This window comes from Bombus pyrosoma, linkage group LG1, assembly GCF_014825855.1.
Source record: "Bombus pyrosoma isolate SC7728 linkage group LG1, ASM1482585v1, whole genome shotgun sequence".
Classification (NCBI taxonomy): domain Eukaryota; kingdom Metazoa; phylum Arthropoda; class Insecta; order Hymenoptera; family Apidae; genus Bombus; species Bombus pyrosoma.
The window spans coordinates 11605583-11625187 of NC_057770.1; the positions used below are offsets into that span (position 1 = coordinate 11605583).

The following is a 19605-nucleotide window of genomic DNA, read 5'->3' on the forward strand; positions in this document are numbered from 1 at the left end:
TCTCCCCTGGTGAACTGCTTCGCCTCGCCGTATTGCAAGTGGAGTGCGCTCCAAGTATACTCGAACCAGCTAGGTTTGTTTCTTTATTGATACAGACCGCACGGCGGATACTCTTATCCTCTTGATGATTTGGAATATCGTTACCACGACACACTTTTCACTGCTTTTTTTCTTTCTTTTTTTTAAATACTGTACACAACCACAAATCGATGTTCCCGAAGTTTCATCCTTGTCAGTTTCCTCGACGATACGAATCCATTCATGCAATTCCTGATTGTTGTTTATTTTCTATTACCGATGGGATCCGTCGTGAAATGAAATTCCCGGGGCGTCTTCCAGGGAATACCAAAACTCGTAACTTCGCGTTTCCTACTTTCCGTTTGATATACAGCCTCCAGAGTGTTTAGGATATAGCATATAGGATTCTTCCAGCATTGCGTATTGGAACGATAGTTCGATTTGAAGGAACAAAATGTGTATAATAGATTAGGTTTCTGGAAGTTCGTGGTGTTTCTAGTGATCGATATTAACTCTTTGTGAACGAGAATTTTTTTGAGAGTATTCCTTGGTGAATTGGATGTATCTTTTATATAAAACGAAATCATATGGTGAAGAATTAAATTGCAATTTTTGTTGATATTATTTGAGAATAACTATGTGAATTATTATATTGATAACAATAAACAATTTGTGTAACTATTGATTACAAAATAGCTGTTGATGATTAGAAGAGGAATGAAAAATTTGTTAATTAAAATTTTTATATGTAATACTGTTAAGTGGAGTATATTATCCTACATTACCCTAGTTATAATATAAGACTAGTAATAATACAAGTAATAATAGTAGAGTAATAATTGTGAATACAAATTGCTGCGAAATGATGTTGCAGCTAATGAAATTACTTTTTGCCACCATATTTTCAACCTAGTAACTAGAAGAATTTAATCGCTTATTTGACCCAAATGGTTACTTTCTATTGTTCATTTGGCTGAATTGAAAGGGAATTATTCATTAGAAACTTCAAACAACAAAATGGAATCGGTTAGTTACGACACAGTTCTATGAAAACACATTGCCACAAAAATTTGTTATATCTTGCTACGAATTCTTCAAATAATCAAACATTTGTGACCAATAATAACTTAACAATAGGAAAATTACGACAACAACAACAAATTAAAGTATCGATTAATAAGAAACATATTATCATTAGAATTATCGAAACAGAAAGATACAAATATTATATTAAATAATTCCCTTCCTTCGCGTTTCAGCTTAACAAATAGCATTTACGCGTTTTCGAATAAACTGGACTGATCAGATGTACTCTCGCCTTCGACTGTTTATTCTTCCCTTCAACGTTCGAGTATAATATTTAGAGAGAGTACGGTCGCTGTATCCTCCTTTGCTCGCTGCTAAAGTTAAACTGTTATCGCGAGTTTCGTCCGTTACGAAACAGGGATCGGTATTTACTCACGTACTTTCGAAGAATTCACTGGGTTAACTAGACTGCAAAATAATTTACCCTCGGGGCCATTGTTCCGGAGGATCGCGCGAATGTGTGCTGCTTTCGTTCGATTGCACCGTGAACTGGATGCGATAAGTAAACAGCGTGTCATCGCGTCATGTCGTCAACTCCTTCGCCCGTTTCTCTTCACTGTTTGTGGGAATGGAAGAAACGGGATTATTGCGAAATGTTGTGCTGTTACTTGGGCATCTGGTACGAGTATTTACGCATAGTTTTACGACCTTTGTACTTTTGCCGCCTATATTTCGCAAAAGTAATTATTTACGCTTCGTTTGATTCTGTTACGACTGTTATTGATCAATGGTTCTACGCTACTGGAATTGTTTTCTTACTAGGGATAGGATCAAGTTTGATATGTACCTACATACTCAAGTCAATCCCAATACAATTCCAGTAAACATACGGTTGTTTGTACATTTATGAGAAGTTTAAGAGTGCAAAAATATACAGAATACACGTAATATGCAAAAATATATAAAATGTTCAAAGTATACCACTCTTAATATGGCAAAGTATGGCAACGGTACAACAGTCTATGGTATTCATACATTTGCCCAAAACAGAAATCTTCTGGATAAAGTCCTCATAGAAAGATCAATTATAATTGAAACCATTTCTTAAAATTTTCAAAGTATTTGTTTATAAAAAGTACGAATTTATCTGGTCTGGAATTTAACCGTATTGTCTATCTCAAAATATTTTCTCTCTTTTTTTAATATTTGTTCCAGATATTTCAAACTTATATTGAAAACCTATAAAATAGAAGAGTCAAACTGTAAAAGTTACATCGTCTAGACAATTTAGCAAATTGATATAAGTTAGAGAACGTAAAACTGAATCACGGTTGCATAAAGTAAACTTTAGCTGTGATTCAATCTCTATTGAAAAAGGTAGAACGTTGTATGCAATCGTGGGTGTTATATATCTGCTTGATGCTTCCGTGTAGTGTAGAATCTCATTATATCGTGGCGCAAACTGTTCCGCGAACTCCGGCTTCAGTAGTAGGACAAAAGCATGGCCAGCCGAGGGTCTCGTAAGTAGAACATGTTTACACAGACTAGGCGTGGAGGTTTCGAGTGTTTGGGAGTCATTTTCATTGTTACTGTACCTGTATGATATTTTAAGCGAATAACTTCATTTTAAATATTGTTTTATCAATCATGTTTAATAATTTGCGGTAACATTTCGATAATCAATAAACTTTTATATTTAGAAACATATAAATTACTATCTAGTTTCATTATTTCAAATTTATAAGAATTATTAATTCTAAAATTCGAAAAATCTTAAAATTGACCTTTCTTCGCCAACAATTTTTTGAAAATAATTTATTCGTTAAAAATTAACGAATATGCAGAATATCTTTAATCTTTCTCAGATGCTAAATTTATGTTTCCAGCAACTTTCGTAACAGTTTTCCCAAACTTAAACTTCTGCCTATTCATGACGAGCAATAATAAGGTTTTAACATTTCTATTAAAATCTTCTTAACACTTTGAATGCACATGATTTATGGCTAATTTCTTCCGCCTTATCATAGTAGATATTTGATAATAGGAAAAAATTTAATCGATCACATTGATTCATCAAAGTTTGAAAAAACGATATTTCATATGCACCTACCTAATACCAATCCTTTAAAAAATGGGTTACAAGCTCAAAGTACTTACTACACACATTCCTAATTACGATTCAGAGAAATAATTAATCCTACTTAACAAAAACATTACACTACTCGTTAAATAAATTTAATTTTTTTATTAACGGCCAAGTCAAGGAAACTATAGTTTACGTTGTGTATTCGATACAACACGATGTTGCTGGATATTTCAACAAGAAGAAAAGGAAAAAAGAATACATATATCAAGAATATATACAACATCTATACAAGATCATGGATATTGTTGTATCCTAATTTCGTCTTAAACTCGTAAAAAAAGCGTTCATGATACTAACAACGGTGCTACGTTTTTTTCTGGTAGAGGCAACGAATCTTCTCTATTAGCTTGGGCAAAAAAATTGGCTTGTATTCCGTTGCTGTGTTATGAATCAAAGTCTTTCTTTCGCTCTTTTTACTTGCTTTGTATATATATACCCCTTTTTATTTGGCAGGAAAAATATCTTTTGCGGTTTTTGATGTTTGATATACTTCTATGCAGAAAACGAATTCGTTAAAAAATAATTTCGTCAAGACTCGGTCCATTTCTCGGTTCATTTTATTTAAGAAAATTATTTAATTATTTCGTGACACGGCAAGGAAGTGGTTGAAGAACTAACAACTTTTAACAAGCTCTTAAACTCCCTTAAGCTGACCAGCGAACCTAGTTGAAATTTATACGCGCAATCCTTGCTGGCTTCAAGCACGTTCAGTCGCAAATAAACGTCAGGAGATTGCTTAAAGTTGCAACAGTTTGTATGCTTCGAGGAAAGATATCGAGTAATTCCTGTTAAAGAACATAAGGGTTACGTTCAACGTTATTTTATCGGCCTTCCACGAACTGCTATTTTTTACTTTAAATAGTCGAAGAAAAATTAATTCAATGACGAATGAAAGAAAAGTCAAATATTCTTGCTCTTTCTTAAATTAAAGAAAACCAAAGATGAGTCAGAGTATTTAAACATTGTCAGACCTTTACGCACTAAAAATTAAAGATTACTCTTATGAGAAATGTATTCTTCATCGGACCATGTTTTACATTCTACGTATTGTATCTATTTTCGTCTGATTTATTTATCTTGATATGGAATTGGCCAAACTCTATCATTATAGGAGGATGTGTAATTTATATCCTTAGGAGAAACTTCCTATTATCACAAAAGATTTCGCAATTATAAACAGGTATACATCGCAAGAAATCAGTCTCTACGAAAAAACTCGACGGCACAGAAGCGTCGAGTGCCGGACAGCTGCTTAGAACGCAATAATATAATACTGACCGAAATTCCATACGCGACTCGCGACGAATCACGTACGTAGAAGACAACAAGGCTTGTAGGCAAGGATGTCAGGAATTTTGGTAATAATCCGCGATGAATTTCGAGTATTCGCCGGTGGCAGTTCTCTCCGGATGTGACGAATGGCTCCACACCGTCTGATCTCGATCGATTTGCACGGAGCCGCGTCGCGACTCCACTTATTCTGAACCTTCCAACTCGAATTCGCGTGCTAAATGCCTTTTTGACCCATGATGGAGTAGCGGTTCTGTGTTTCTCGCTTTAGACCCTGCGGCATGACGAGCGCAAAGGAGATCAGAAAGACAATGAATCGCCATTGTGAAACGTACTTTGTCACCATGCTAACCTACGGAAGTCACGGCAACAGGGAAAAGATTGGACTTAGCAATTTAACCGGTGTCGTTTCAGAGAGGACGGCTTGTTCTTAGGGCGACGGTTTCTCGGGAAAATTGGCTGGGAGCCAATGAATGGAAATGTGGGCCAAATGTCTTCCTCGTATCCGTGCACGTTGTCTGTTCCATGGATTCTCTGATAATCTGTGGCCCATACCTCGCGGAATATACGATGCAAATGACGCCTGTATATCTTCTACATTAATTGTACACTCTGCCCCCAATCGATTCGCTTGCTCTTTTTCTCTTGATTCTTCGTGCGGGGTCACGTTTACCAAATTTTTGTCGTGTGATTGGTGGAAGTTCCAAAGGAGGTTCTAATGATACCTACTTATGTAGTTTATGATAATTCTGGGTCGATTAGTTCTAAAGAAATATGTACCTTGGATTTTCTTGGATTCCCATATTAACTTTATTCACATACAATTATTAGATAGAAATTTTGTGGTTAGAAATATACTAAATGAAATCGAATATAAATATTCCCTCGTGACTCTGGGATATCATTCATCTATTATGAAGGGAATATAGGAAAGGAGCAGTTGAATATAATAATTTTCCTTCTTTCCTTCTCGTTCTTCCTTCCTCTTTTTTCTTCAATTCTTTTTTCTTATTCGATCTTTCGTCTTTCTTAATTTTCCACATCTTCTTTTTTTCCTATTTACCTTTTCCCTCGCCTTGTTCAACGAATAATTTCACTCAAATTGCAATTTTATCTTAGAGAATAATATCGATGATAATAATTCTAATAACTTTCCAGGCGCAGAAAGGAAAAATCTTCCTCAAGGTTAATTTAATAAATGTAAATTTAATAATAGAGTTAATTTAATAAATGTATAAAGGAAATAGGTTTCATGAGAACATACTCGTATGTACGTTTAAATTTAATTTCGTAAATAGACAATTCTTAAAAATGTCTTTGAGAGAAGAGTATTGCTTTCCGAAGTTTTCGATAAACAACAACCACCTTATCGTTTTAACAGACCGCCTCAACTGAACGCGTCGCAAATGGGACATCCCTCTGTAATACCTCTAATGTTCATTGAATTTATCGATAATCCCACAACTAACTGACAGTGTGTCAGATGCAAATGACATTGCCGGGTCTTCGACGCAGCTGGTCTTCCATTTGCTCGCATCCGATAACTTCTCGCCTTTATTCCGTTCTTTCTGACATTTGGAAACTTTTTGAATTCCAAGTGTTTTCCTATTTCACTTCTGTTATGAACAAACCTTTCTATCGCGTTTCCATTGTTAATTTTCTAGAAGATTAAATAGCAACTTTGGAATATTAAAATTATATTTTTAGATTGTAATAAATTTTGTAGAAAGTATGACATCATATAAAAAATCCTTTTGAAATACAAACACAGCTGACGACATGCATAAGATTATACGTCGTTAGCATAAAACAAAACTCGTGGATCATTCCGAGCGAGATGAATTCTCAGCGTGGTTTCTGGTATACAAGGGTTCCGCATAACTGATTTCACAGAAAATCTGCATATATGCGTCAAATGCAAATGACGCCGATAAATCTACAACACTAAGCACGGTTTGGCTGCAATTAAGAGGAACGCGAAATAAAATCATAGGTGCAGCTCTGACAAGTGTAACGAGTTAAAAGGCACAGTGTATCTTTAACTTCAACATGTACCTTGGATTTCATTCTAATAATTTAAATTGTGAGGTGTGCATAAATTGTAACAGTGCGCTCACGCGGAAGTGTGTTTAAATTAATTTTACATAATTTGTCTTCATATCTGCATCTAGTGTTTCCTGATTATTATTCCGACCATTTCTAAAATTATCAAAGCTAAAAACTGGAAAATGGAAAAATTTGATCACATTCTATATCGAAAATAAAAATCTTTAATAACTCTTCTAAGTTAACTCTTTAAATCCTCTAAATAACAAAGACCATCTTTTAGAAATAAATAAGACAAAAACGAATACCACATATTACTACATTATACAGCGGTGCGAAACATTTTGGAACTTAGACATTTAGACATGTAGAGCGTCTTTTTATGCCCAAATCTGTTAATTATTAAGTATTAAATATATCTCATTATAAAAAGTACTATATTCCTGAACAACTTTTAAGAAAATATCAAATAAACCATAATTATTCATTAACAAAGCGTGAACAAATTTTCGAAAATGACTTGCCGTCATATTGGCGGGTACCTCACAATCAGTTCTATTCGAATTTTGATGCAGGCTAATTCTTTACTATACAGCGAAAGTATAAAATAAATACACAATACATACTATGTGTATTTTTTTACCTATTGTAATATGAATAAAAGTTCCGAAAACTTTTTTTACGCCACTGTACTATAATATTCCATGATTAACAAACAATACTGTCATTCAAAGACTTAAGAAAATTCGTGCTGAATTATCTGAAACGACCAGTCCTTTTTAATAGGCATAACAATAGATCGTAATAAGCGGGATTTTCCGTAGAAATAAAAGACCATGAATCGCGGCCATCGTGAATGACTTATTTTTCTCGCATTTGATTTCATACCTAAGAATATATGTTCGAGCCAGGAATTTTCTGTTTCGTTATTGATTTACGTTTACGAGCGAATGGCCGTACATCGACCGAGGGAAATCGTTCGACGGTTATCAGAAATCGGATAATTCACACCCAAAATAACTTGCGCTCGTTGACGATGAATAGTTTCATGAAACGTACAACGAAAACGCATATATCGATCACTTCATGATTCGATCGGGTAATTCATAAAAACCGTCATAAAACCACGTGTTATCTCTCAGCAATTTTTAGAAGCGCGCGGAATCGAGCTGACTGTTTCAGGGAACGTAATTTTGTTGTAAATCATTGTGTTCTTGTGAATTTGTCCCCGGATATTTGCCGATTCTATTGCCATTTGATAGGGATGTATTCATGGATGTAAGTTATGAAATATTATGGTTGAAATTATTCCGTGCTTTGCTGAATCATAATTGTATATGTATATTTAGTGTGTATGAATATGTACGAAATTTAATAGAAATTCATATAGATTTTTGTCACCGGCGGAACTCGCTCTATCATGTCACAATTCACAAGAACTGTCTTACCTCTGTGTTAGTCTAATAGTAATGAATACGCATAAAATCTACAGACTATTAGCTAAATAATTTTTTACTTCAAACTTCTATTCGAACCGACTTCCTGAAAATGTTATTTTCCTAGTTACATCATTCTCCTAGCAAACCGATGATATATTCGAAGGCGATTCCGCCGGAGTATCGAACACGTTCTCTTTCTTCCTTGCTGTCTATTTTTCCTCTTCTTGTTATGTGTCAATTTTAAAAGGAAACGGGGAAATTCGATGCAAAAGCAACGAGACAGGTGCTTATTTTCAAACTGACGTATCGCTTCGTTGCATTTTCATAACTCTAAAAATATTACTAACCGTATATAGGTTGCCGTTTCGAGAAAGAAAGGTTGTATGGTGCATGCCTATGCACCAGCTCCACGGAAATATCAATTCCCCAGCGGTTTCAGGGACTACACGCCAATTTCTTTGGCACGTAAGCCAACCGTTCTAATTTACTCACTGCAGGCGCAACTAGCCTTGCCAGTCAGTTGCTATTTACCGTGCAAAGGAGAGAAATAAAGAAAAAAATGCAGAGAAATCACTCATAGCTCGTGTTTGCTATGGTAATTTCACGTCGACCACGTTATCATAATCCTGTTTCTTCTTAGGTAATATTTTCACGTACGTGCGCTTCATTTCTACGTTTGCTTATGAAAATTTTGATCTTCTCGCGATAAGATATATCCAAAAATGGAGAGGATGTCGACACGAGAGTAGAGGTAAGTAAATTTAGTGGTTTCGGTTTATTAAAGAGATACTGGAAAAATCTTTCGGGGAAATTTATTATAATTTGGAATATTGAAATGTTTATTTACGTAGAAAATTTATTTACGCTTACCGCGAGATTATGATATGCATTAGCGTGAAAACTAAATGAACCAAATAAGAAAGTTTTTGATTGCTGGAAAGATATTATTTAATATAAAAATTAATTCTTTAATTTAATTGAAAGAAAAGTTGGCGGTGCCAAGAATTTTTCAAGTGCTTAGACAGCAGACTGGGCTCCGTCATGGTACCATAAAAGTGTTTTGGCACTTGAATGTGCGTTCTAAACAACTTGTAAATATCGCTAATAATGTTAGTTCACTCATTCTACAAAAGGACTCATGCAATTTTAGTGACAGCCTTTATTGATTATATTATGATATTCGCGTTTATTTTTAGTGGCGAAAAAAGCCGAAGACAGAAATAGTGTTGATTAATCGCCAGCGGCTTCGTTCTTCAGCTTTCCTGTTTTGTCGCATCCCTCTCAAGGAAACGACGAACGACGCGGAAATAAAGACAATCATAATAAAGCTTCCCTCGTACCTTCATTCATAACCGGTACCTCGTCTGACCGGAGCCACCAGATAATTTGTTTGTCGAACAAACAAATTATCGACTGCGAATTCTCTTTTTCTTTTTCCTGACGTTGGAAGGAACGAATGAAAGCAGAGATTGAAGACGTTTGTAAACATGTAAGATTAAGAGGGCAATGTTCTTTTTACGGAGAACAATTTCTGACGATATACTTCGTAAGTTTCTTCCGCTTCCTAACGGAATGGTAATGAAACAACTGGTTTCTCCGATAGACGAAATATATGTGAATATCTTGTATAATTCGGTGATTGAATACAGTAGAATATTGATTAAAACATCCGAGTACGGTTGTACGGTGAGATTTCTAACTTATATTTTATTGTGAATGAGCAATTCGGAATTTATGGATGAAATATATTGGTTCCTTATTGCCATTTAATCGTTACGTTAACTTAATGAACTAAAAGTTTCGTCTCATTACGATTTTATGTTTCGTAAGTAACTCCGCATAGTTCCGTGTAAGTAATTCGATGCGTGAAAAACACGGTTTTTCTCAGCTACACCGAAACTCGTAATTGATTCTGCCCAACAAGACGAAGGAAGAGAGCGCATAGCGAAAAAGCCCATCGGAAGTACGCGGGAAATTAAACAGATCGCGGAGCTTCGTGTCAGACTAATTAATTAAAAAAACCCGGTGTATTCCGTGGACGCAAAGTAATTTTCATTATTATTCCAACTCCCGGTGATTATCCCTCCTACTGTCGTGTCGTGACGTAAAGTAAAATGAAAAAGAATACCGCAGAATCGAATTCGACGGCCGGACGGATCGATATCGCCACCGATGCAGAGTTAACCGATAAAACGGAATGCAGGCTGACTTCTACCATTGTTGTAGAAAACTTTAATCAGGCCAGTTTCCCGTTCCAAAGCTCTGTTTCATCTCAGGTCGAAATCAAACGTCCCGTTCCAGACAATGAAAAGATCGATCAATTGATCTTCACGCGCTTCATCATCGCGGTACTCATCTACCGATCTGTCACCAACTGAACTCAAGAATCAGTTCAATTGTATGAAAGAAACCGGTGTTTTGCCGTGGGCTATGGATGGCGAACAGTTACGAAGAAAAAATGAGCAGGCAGAAACACTGGTAAACCGAGGCGACAATAGGAACGGTAGCAGTCGGTGAGCCCCGTTAACGGAATCAGGAAATCTGATTTTCCGATTCCCATTCAGGCCACTTTTTCCCACCGTTGAATAGGGCAAGCTACGGCAGAGACAGAGAAGCATATAACCAAGCTATCATAACAAGGATAGCCAAACAGAACGATAGAAAGTGACAGAGAAACGAGATAAAGCGAGAGAACTTGTTAACTCTCGGAAATTCTTCTTTCTTCCTCGAACGCCGTTCTACATAGGCACGATTCGAGTCCTCGTTCCTGAAAATATCGTAGTGTTGCCTGTGGACGTGAGCACGTTCCGAGGAAAAAGCCTCGGTATTGGTGGCAACAGGAGTATTGATTTTCTGGTACGATACGGCAACAACGAGGTGGAGCCATCGCAGCTCCAATGGTAGCACCGCCATATTTGTTTCCCCCAGGAAGACCAGGGAGAGACTGCGGAAAGTGGATTTTCCAGGGGCTTCTTCCAGTCGCTGATCTATCGCCGATTCACGTAAGTACGACCAGTTGACGACTATACATTCATGCTCACGCTTTTCGGCCTCTCCCGCTTGTAAAGCATCTCTAACGAGGTTTATCGGCACGCGACGCTGCGGCGAACGACGTGCTCGCCGATTCCTGTGACTGTCTCTTCAAGCAGGCTCGTGTAAACAACGTGCAACGGCTGTTTGACAGGTGGTTGTCTCGGCTTGAGTGATCCTTACAGATTAGTATTAGAGGATGATACAGTTTGTTTCAAGTTTATTGTTTCGGTTCGCGTGAAATCTCAAAAGAAAAACGCGCTGTCAGTGTCGGATTCTTTGCATGACGCAGTCTGTCGCGCGATCATTCCTTCCGTTCTTGTTTCGTTCAATGACATTTTAATGTTGTGTGGAAATATTAGTCTGTTATATGATGGAGATATTAGTTTTTCTGGATAAAATATGATGCAACCAGCGTGTAATGATGTGCAGTTGATTTGGTGTAAAGCCAGATTGATGATCGTTAACCGATCGATTGGCTCGGCTATTCTTAGACGCAGCACGTGGTGATAAAATGCCGTGTATTCGCGTTTATAAAGCTCGTTTCTAATTCCGGTGAAGGCGTGTTTCATGAGTTTGAAACACATACAATCCTATCTGGTTTATCTATACCGTGTAACGATCTATTTTAACGGATGTTTTTAGAAAGATTTAATTCAGTTTCCTGTGAAATCGAAGTCTTTTTTGTTTTGAAATCTTTCTGATTAGTCTTATATTGTGTAACGAGAGTCGGCAGAATGTGATCAGTTTATACATCGAAACTTGATTAAATTGATTAGACCGATTACACGTGATGTGAATTGAAGCTGTATAAGTGCATCGTATTCGTGATTATCTTCTTTCTTGTTTTACGACAGAAAGCTTGCTGTATAAAATGGTATCTATCTAAATCCATTTCTTGCTTTGTAATTTTATTTTGTTTATTTGATAAATTTTTTAATAATTTCTCTGCTTGTTTTATTTTATGTATATAGAATTTGCTACATGAAATTTTCTTTTAGTTGTAATCCATGAATTACGTTTTTGTATTTTGAGTAACTTGAAAATGATGTAGAGGAATTATGGACGATAATATCTATGAGTACATTAACTTGATTATTTTTACATCGCAAGCAATGAACTCCAAGAATAACATGAAATGTGCTTTCGTGAATTTTACACTGAGTACGTATTTTCTGTGCATTGCGTAATTAAATATTTGAACCACAATTTATTATTTTATAAAAACAATTTTTAAATCATCGATTCCTAAACCATTCTTATAAAAATAAACTTTGGAAAGGAAGAATGGAGAAAACCTGCGAAGTTTTTACACGAACCAAAGCAATAACATTTTTAAAAAATAGTATTATTATATTAACTTAAAAATGTTAAATAAAAATAGAAGACATAGTAGTTCTATTAGTTATTTATAATTATTCATACAATATCTTGATGTGATAAAAGAATTTCAATTCCAACGACATAATATTTCGATTAATAAGCTTATTCCAATGAAACATAAAACCATATTTAGTTTAATCGAAAAAGAATGATATTTTATGACATAATCTGATTCATAATTCTATATTTCACGTATTACAACCTGATACATAATTTTTGTATTTTATACGTGAAAACCGGATACTTTATGATTTATGATATAACTTTTGAAAATAGTAGTTACAATTTTTATTGGGGTGTTATTTTACCCCATTCACAGATATTTAAAATCACTTGTGTACATAATCATTCGTTATCTGCTACATGTTCCATAACTATTAAAATAACACCCGTTTATGCCTACATACAGTATCTGTCAGTTGACCATATAACGATTCATCATAACCGAGAGAGTATAATCTACAATTTTCTGCGGAAATATTTCTCGAGCAATCCTTTTAAGCCGGTATGTCTTGAATAAATAACAACATTGAATGAATCCAACCAAGACTTTCACACAAGAACAATCATTCCTAACATTGAAAAGACAGCGATAGAAGTTTCTCGGAGGTTTCCCTCGAGCGTTTGGCTTCGAACGAAGCTTGCACGAAGTGTACGCACTGGCGCCGCTCGCACAAAAACTGCTGCTCGCCTGGAAAAAACAGAGCAGTGCCGAGTGCTTTTACTCGTGTAGGTTCACGAGCCTGGGAAATGGGAGGAGCGCCATGGAATTGCCCCGAAATATTTATGCCACCAACGGCGGAAAGCGTATGAAAGTGTCGTGTTCGTTTAACGAGCAACGAAAGAGACGCGGAAAGCGAAACGGAGAATAAAAGCAGAGAGGAGTGGTCTGCTCGTATAACTAGAAACACGATCGGTAGGACAAAGAAGGTGCAGGAGATTCGACGTAAAGTTGACGAGCAAGTTTTTAAGATCTGAATGATCCTTAGAAGATCCTTCGATATGGAAGAAAATATGAAGAGATAAAGAAATTGGAAAAATGAAAAATGACAAATAGTGCCAAAATATTGAAAATATTTCAAAGTAGATTTCGAAAAATCAGAAAGTAAAGATGAAAATTAATCGTGAAAATGTAGAAGAATTTTAAAATTTAAATTTAAATTGTATCCGAACTAATTTCAAATTTGGCTGGAGATTTATCGAGAAATAGAAATAATCTTAAGTAATATCGGAGAAATTTTCTCTAGAGACGAGAGGAAAAATTCAAAAAATTCAAGGAAATTTTTAACACAGTGTTTGCAGTAACGGAATTGCAGGTGAAACATGTGTGAGGTCGAGACGTAAAGAAGCAAGGCATAAAACAGCAGGCGCCACACCGTCTGCGGCTAACGCTCGATAAACTACATTATGTGTTAACGCGTTGTGCCTTCTACCTCTTTCTCCACCTTCTTCTCCTCTTTTTTCCTCCCCGTGATCTCCCTCCCCCCCTTTCTCGTTACCTTCGCCTGGAACTGTGTCAGCTACGAACGAAAGTCCTATCGCGTGGAGAAACTATGTCACAATCTCCATGGCGGTATCGACTTGGCGGGAATTAAAAAACTGGAATGTACGTGTTATGGAAAACACGAGCTGATAATTAAGTGGTTCCGGAGAGCAAAGCTTTAATTTCGCGATAAAAAAAAGGGTCGCGTTCTCAAGTCGATCCTTTCGCGTGTGTTCTCATTGTACAACTACCACAAAAACTCTTTTTACCGCTGAGTCGTTGAAGAAAGTGCTACGACCTCGTAAGAGGCTTCAGGTAATTGCAGTAATTGTGAGTTTCCGTGCTTGCACGCACTATTTAATATTCTACGAAAATATACGAAGAAAAATCTGGTATAATAGTTTGACGATATAAGCATTTTTTCAAAGATTAACTCCTTGAATTAAATATGCTTTTATCCGTTTGCAAAATTTTTTAGTAGGTTAAATTATATCGGAATAAAATTACAAGAGGATATATAAGACGACTGAAGGAAAAAAATTTCTATATCGACATAATTAATTACGTGTTAGCATTGTGAATTTCGTGCTTTTTGTCTTCGCTACTTCTGTTACTTGCTCTTCAAACTGTGTCACCTGTTCTGAAAGCCCTATGGCGAGGAAAACTGTGTCACAGTTGCACCGGTGGTTCGTGTCGCACATCGATAGTCTCGAAGGAAAAGCTGACCTGATCCGTGTCGCGCACTGTCGAGGAAAACTCACTTGTTAATTATTTGTAGACTCTTTATTTTCGTGATTCAGATTTATTAATATTTTATCAGTTTAACATTGAAAGAGCTTGAGAAATTGGAAAATGAAACGTTCCTCCGAATTTTTTAATGATTTTGAAGTAAACATTTAAACAGTTAATATTAAAATTTCAGATGAAAATTTTATTAGAAATTATTTATTTGGAATTAAAGATTTATTCCTTCTAATATGAAAATTGGTGGTTCGCTTCTTGAAAGGAGGATTCTTTTGTAAAACAAAATGAATGCAAATTTTTTAAAAATTTACGTAGGAATCTTATTAAAAAAAGGATGAACGTAATAAAATACATGATAATAATCCAGATTGATTTTGCATAAAGCACTTGAAACTGGGTATCGCAACAGACTTTTTGATTTCAATCTTTACCAAAAAGTTCTCTTTAGAATCTGTATACAAAATAGAGCGAATAATAAACAAATTTAAATTGTAAATAAGTGATTATGCATATACTATTTCGCGGTAAATATTTCTTAGCGTACCAGTTTAAAAGTCTTATATCGAAATAAATAACTCGTCAGCATTATGAAAATAAAATTTTGTCTAGATATTCCGAAAATGACCGAAGTTCGCTTGGAATAATTAAAGAAAGTTCATCGCATTTGAATCTTCGACCCAGTTTCGCCTAATGCGCATTCGGGTAAAGTTTATACAGAAACGCGTTGCATTTGCATGCAAAGTTAGTATATCGATTTCTTTATTCAAGAAAATATATTGAAAAACATAGGGAAGAGTACCAGCCTCAAAACTAGTCACTTTATTTATTAACTCTTTAAGACTATACCTTGAGACATGCTCGGACAAACTGATAAATACAATAGCACAAATTTCATGTCTTTAATGTCATCGGATACAAAGCAATTATTAATTCAATCGAAAATATGTATTTTTTATATCTGATACCATAAATTTAGAAAATCTTGAGGATAAAGCGATAATTTTATATTCTTTATAATTTTATTACACTATTAAAGGATTAAATTTATATTTAATATATTTGATAAATCATTGATTGACTATAGATATCCTCAAATCTACAGCAAAGAAATGGAAACCGACTGAAAATGATCGATAAAAATCATGATTTGTACTAAATGCTTCGTGCAAATTAGTTTTCAATATGAACAAGAAGGAATCAGATTCAAGAAGAGAGAAAAGTTTTCTAGAAGAATATTAAAACAATGGTTTGTATAATAGAAAAGGTTGAATGTCTTGCCGCTGGATCTACCGAATCCCGCCATCTCTGGACGATTATCCTGCAACAGAGATCTTCCTGATGGCACGAAGGTGGCATCAATGACGTCAAATGCGGCAGTACACGGTGTCGTTGCAGTTCGAGGATGGGCATGCGCGAGGCATCGATCGATGCGCGTGCCGCTCGAGCTTTCGAGCCGCGCATCTCACACGAGGCGCAAAGCGAACGAAAGCAGAACACGCGCGCGACTAGCCTCGTCCTGCTGTAAAAAGAACACCGGTGACACGAACTCGCGAGAAACTCTGACGTGGATATCTTCGAGATCACGATGTGGAAGCTAGACTGATCTTAAACTTCGTCGAGACCCTTCGAATTTCATCGGTGGAATTCGCAACGGTTTATCTTCCTATCTCAAGGGACCAAATCAGTGGTATAATGAAAAAATCAGACACGGAGAAGATTCCTGAATAACGTCAGGTCGATATACTAACAGCTGGAGTATGATAAACATTATTCTGGAGAAGCATTCTTGAATAAATGTTCGAGCTACTCATGGTACGTTAATGGTACGTACAATCTACGAAACTTATAAATCCATGTATTGATAAAACGTCAATAACTTCGACCGTGCACACCTCGTAGCTTCTATTCCCTTTAATCGTCGAACGATCGGAATAACAAGGAAGATCACATATTTAAAGAACAATGATGTAGAAAATTCACCAGCGTAGTACATAGACACTATGGACAGACTGACGTAGGATGCAAACTCTCGGAATAATTCATTGTTCCTTGACATCAGGATCTTCTTGGTGATCGAATCGAGCTCGATAAACTCGACACGATGCCCAAGCAAGTGCCAGTGGAGAATTTGGTGATCCCGCCGCAGGACGGTCGGATATGCGGGACGATTTGCATCTGCCAGATGACGGCGGTGTTATCCTCCGTCGCTCTGGTTTATCTGACCGTGGCAATTTACATGCCGAGCACGCGAGCGTTTCAATCTGGTATCAGCGAGATACCAGTGATGTGCACGACAATACGCGCAATCAACGCGGATAATTGTGAATGGGGCAGCTGTGGAGAGTGGTGCCTGTCGAAAACATCCGGCCCTTGCGTCCAGATTCATGTAAATCTCCGCAGAAACGGCTCGGCGATCATATTAGCGAACTGTACCAATACCACGAACAAGACCTGTTACGGTATCGATCAGGAAAACGCGAAGAAATCGAAATGCATCGCGGACGAGTGTCGCAATCTCACCGGTACGTTCAACTGTACGTCTGGTGTATGCATTAACATCACAGACGCGTTCGAGTGTATATTCCACGACACGGATCCACCGTTGAAATGTTCCGGTAGACGCGGTAAGATAACCTGCATAGATATAGACGGTCTGTTTAATTGTAACCGTGGAACCTGTGAACGTATCAGAACACCCTACAACTGCGACCGTAGGTGCGTCGATATCCCGACCAGGAACAAAAATATGATTTTATTGAGTGGCGACAAGGTTTATCTGAGTCAATGCGAGAGAGCTATAGACGTCGAGACGAATCGGGAAATCTGGCACGAGGATCGTGGTGACGTCATGATGGCGTCCTGTTATGGAATATTCAACTCCACCTTGGGCGTCGAAGCTGTTGATTGTATCAATGGATCCGTTTTAGAGAAAGATCTTCTCTCTGATCTGACGAATTTCACCTATTTATCATATCTCAACATATTCGCGACGAAACCACTGGATGAAACCAGAATGGTTGCTCCACCAGAGCAAGATCTTATCATCGCTAACGAAAGTCGTCTGCTAATTAATCTCGAGGGTTGCGTCAATACTCTACGCGAGGAATGTAAAGAATTCCTTCACGTATATGGGAAGGATGGTTCTGATCATAACGCACGCGCTAGATTTCCATGTTATTACGCTGAGGGTAACACTGGAATCGTTGTATCCCGATTTAACCTGGAAAGCACTTACAAGGAGTTTCTAATCGCGTTGGTGTTGCCCAGTGTACTGTTCGTCATCAGTTGTCTGACGTTGATCTTTTGTCAGAGGACCGTGGTGGTCGGAGATGATGCCAAGATGAGATTTAAGGGCACAGTTGGTGCCGGCCTCACGTCGATAGAGAAGAGCGCTTCGGGTAACCTAGGGGATGCTGGCGGAGGAAACTCTGCTATGGCGCTCTGAGATCCGTCACGTAAGAATCGTTAAATAGAAATGAGACAAAGGTTATAAGGCATCTACATATAGCATTGAAGGGTTCTAAATGGGTTTACAGAACATTAAAAATATACTTTGAAACTTTTCAAGCGTCTACTGGAGAAAATAGAGAGTTTTGCAAAATATAGAAAGGAAACAATTAGATAATCCACCGTGATAATATGTGCAGGCTTTTAGAAGCCATTCCCTTTGAAAACTATTTGACAAATTGATTATCGATTGCACGAAATTTTCTGCACAATATTTACATAGTCGTTGTAGAAGAATTACATTCGAATGCAATTCACTAAAAAGATCGAAATCCTATTTAATTCATTGGAAACGAGTTCTTTGGGACAATTAAGATTAACATGTATTAAGAACCAATTAAGTCGTAGCGTTTAGAACAATTTGTTCAACAATCTGATAAAGCAATAGTCACCAATGTTCAGAAAATTGTGTAGAGTTTTGAAGCGAGTAATTTCATAGTAGAACAGGAATTTTATGCGACATACTCTTTTCTGTTCGCAGGCATTCCCCTCCTGGAGGAGAGTCCGGCTCGTCAGTCGATATTCTCCCTGCGCGGGCATTATTAAGGTGTAGGGAGGGGGGGAACGCGTGGTTGAAATTCTCATCTTGCAAAAAAACAAAAACTACAAAATAAAATATACAAATACTTCTGCAGAAAGCGCAAACTACCTTTGAAAAACAAGCAAAAATATACAAAGAGAACGAGAGAAAGAGAGAGAGAGAAAGAGCAAGCGGTCAAGAACAAGTACCAAAAGAAGCAAACAAGATTTTTCCTACTTGCACTGCCTGCACACTAAAAACAAAGAAAGGAACACTTTTGAGAGTTCACGTGCTTTTTTCAAATATTCGCGTCACTGCACGCATGCATGAGCGCGGATGAATCGCTTTGAAAAGTTCATACGACCGGATGCGCGATATAGCTCTCGCCTGTCTCTCTTCTGCTAACAAGGAAGAAGAAGAATCCTGAATTTGGACTCGACCAATTCGTTTTTCGGATACGACGGGAAAACGCAACTAGGAAAAAAATAAATAGAAGGAAAAAACAGACAATTCGGCGTCTTTTACACGTGACACAACATTCGTCGGTAGCTTTTAAGTGTCCCCCTTCTGATTGATTCGCCGTGACAGTAGATAAGAACCATTTATTACATATAGCTCTACGTATCAAGGCTAAGCAATTCTTATTGTAATCACACTAACACCACAAAACCACATTCAGAACCGAAGGACGTACCTTGCTGGTAAATGATCGATCGATCCCTGCACAGCTGGCAACAAGCCCACAGAGAAACATTTGACAAACTCGTTGCTTAGTACATCTTTTGAATGTATTCGATGCTTCTCGTATAATCGGTAGAACAATAATAAGTTGAACAATCAAAATTTATCGTCAATTTACAGTGCAAGAAGACGAACGGAAAACGTGACAATTCGATAATTTATTTCATAATTTGGAAACTCCAATAATTTTATTTGGAAGCTACACGGAAACGGAGAAGAAAAATTCTTTCGT

General features: G+C 36.9%; 2 protein-coding genes across 2 annotated transcripts in view; one reads left to right on the top strand and one right to left on the bottom strand.

Annotated features, from left to right (window-relative positions):
• Positions 1-19605, bottom strand: part of LOC122567026 (cilia- and flagella-associated protein 298) — a 104916-nt gene that overhangs the window by 42741 nt on the left and 42570 nt on the right. The gene's annotated exons all lie outside the window — the stretch shown is intronic.
• Positions 16083-18729, top strand: LOC122567019. Its single transcript, XM_043725084.1, has 2 exons — positions 16083-18060; positions 18594-18729. The coding sequence occupies exon 1, from the start codon at positions 16707-16709 to the stop codon at positions 18048-18050; it is 1344 nt and encodes a 447-aa protein (XP_043581019.1). The 5' UTR covers positions 16083-16706; the 3' UTR covers positions 18051-18060; positions 18594-18729.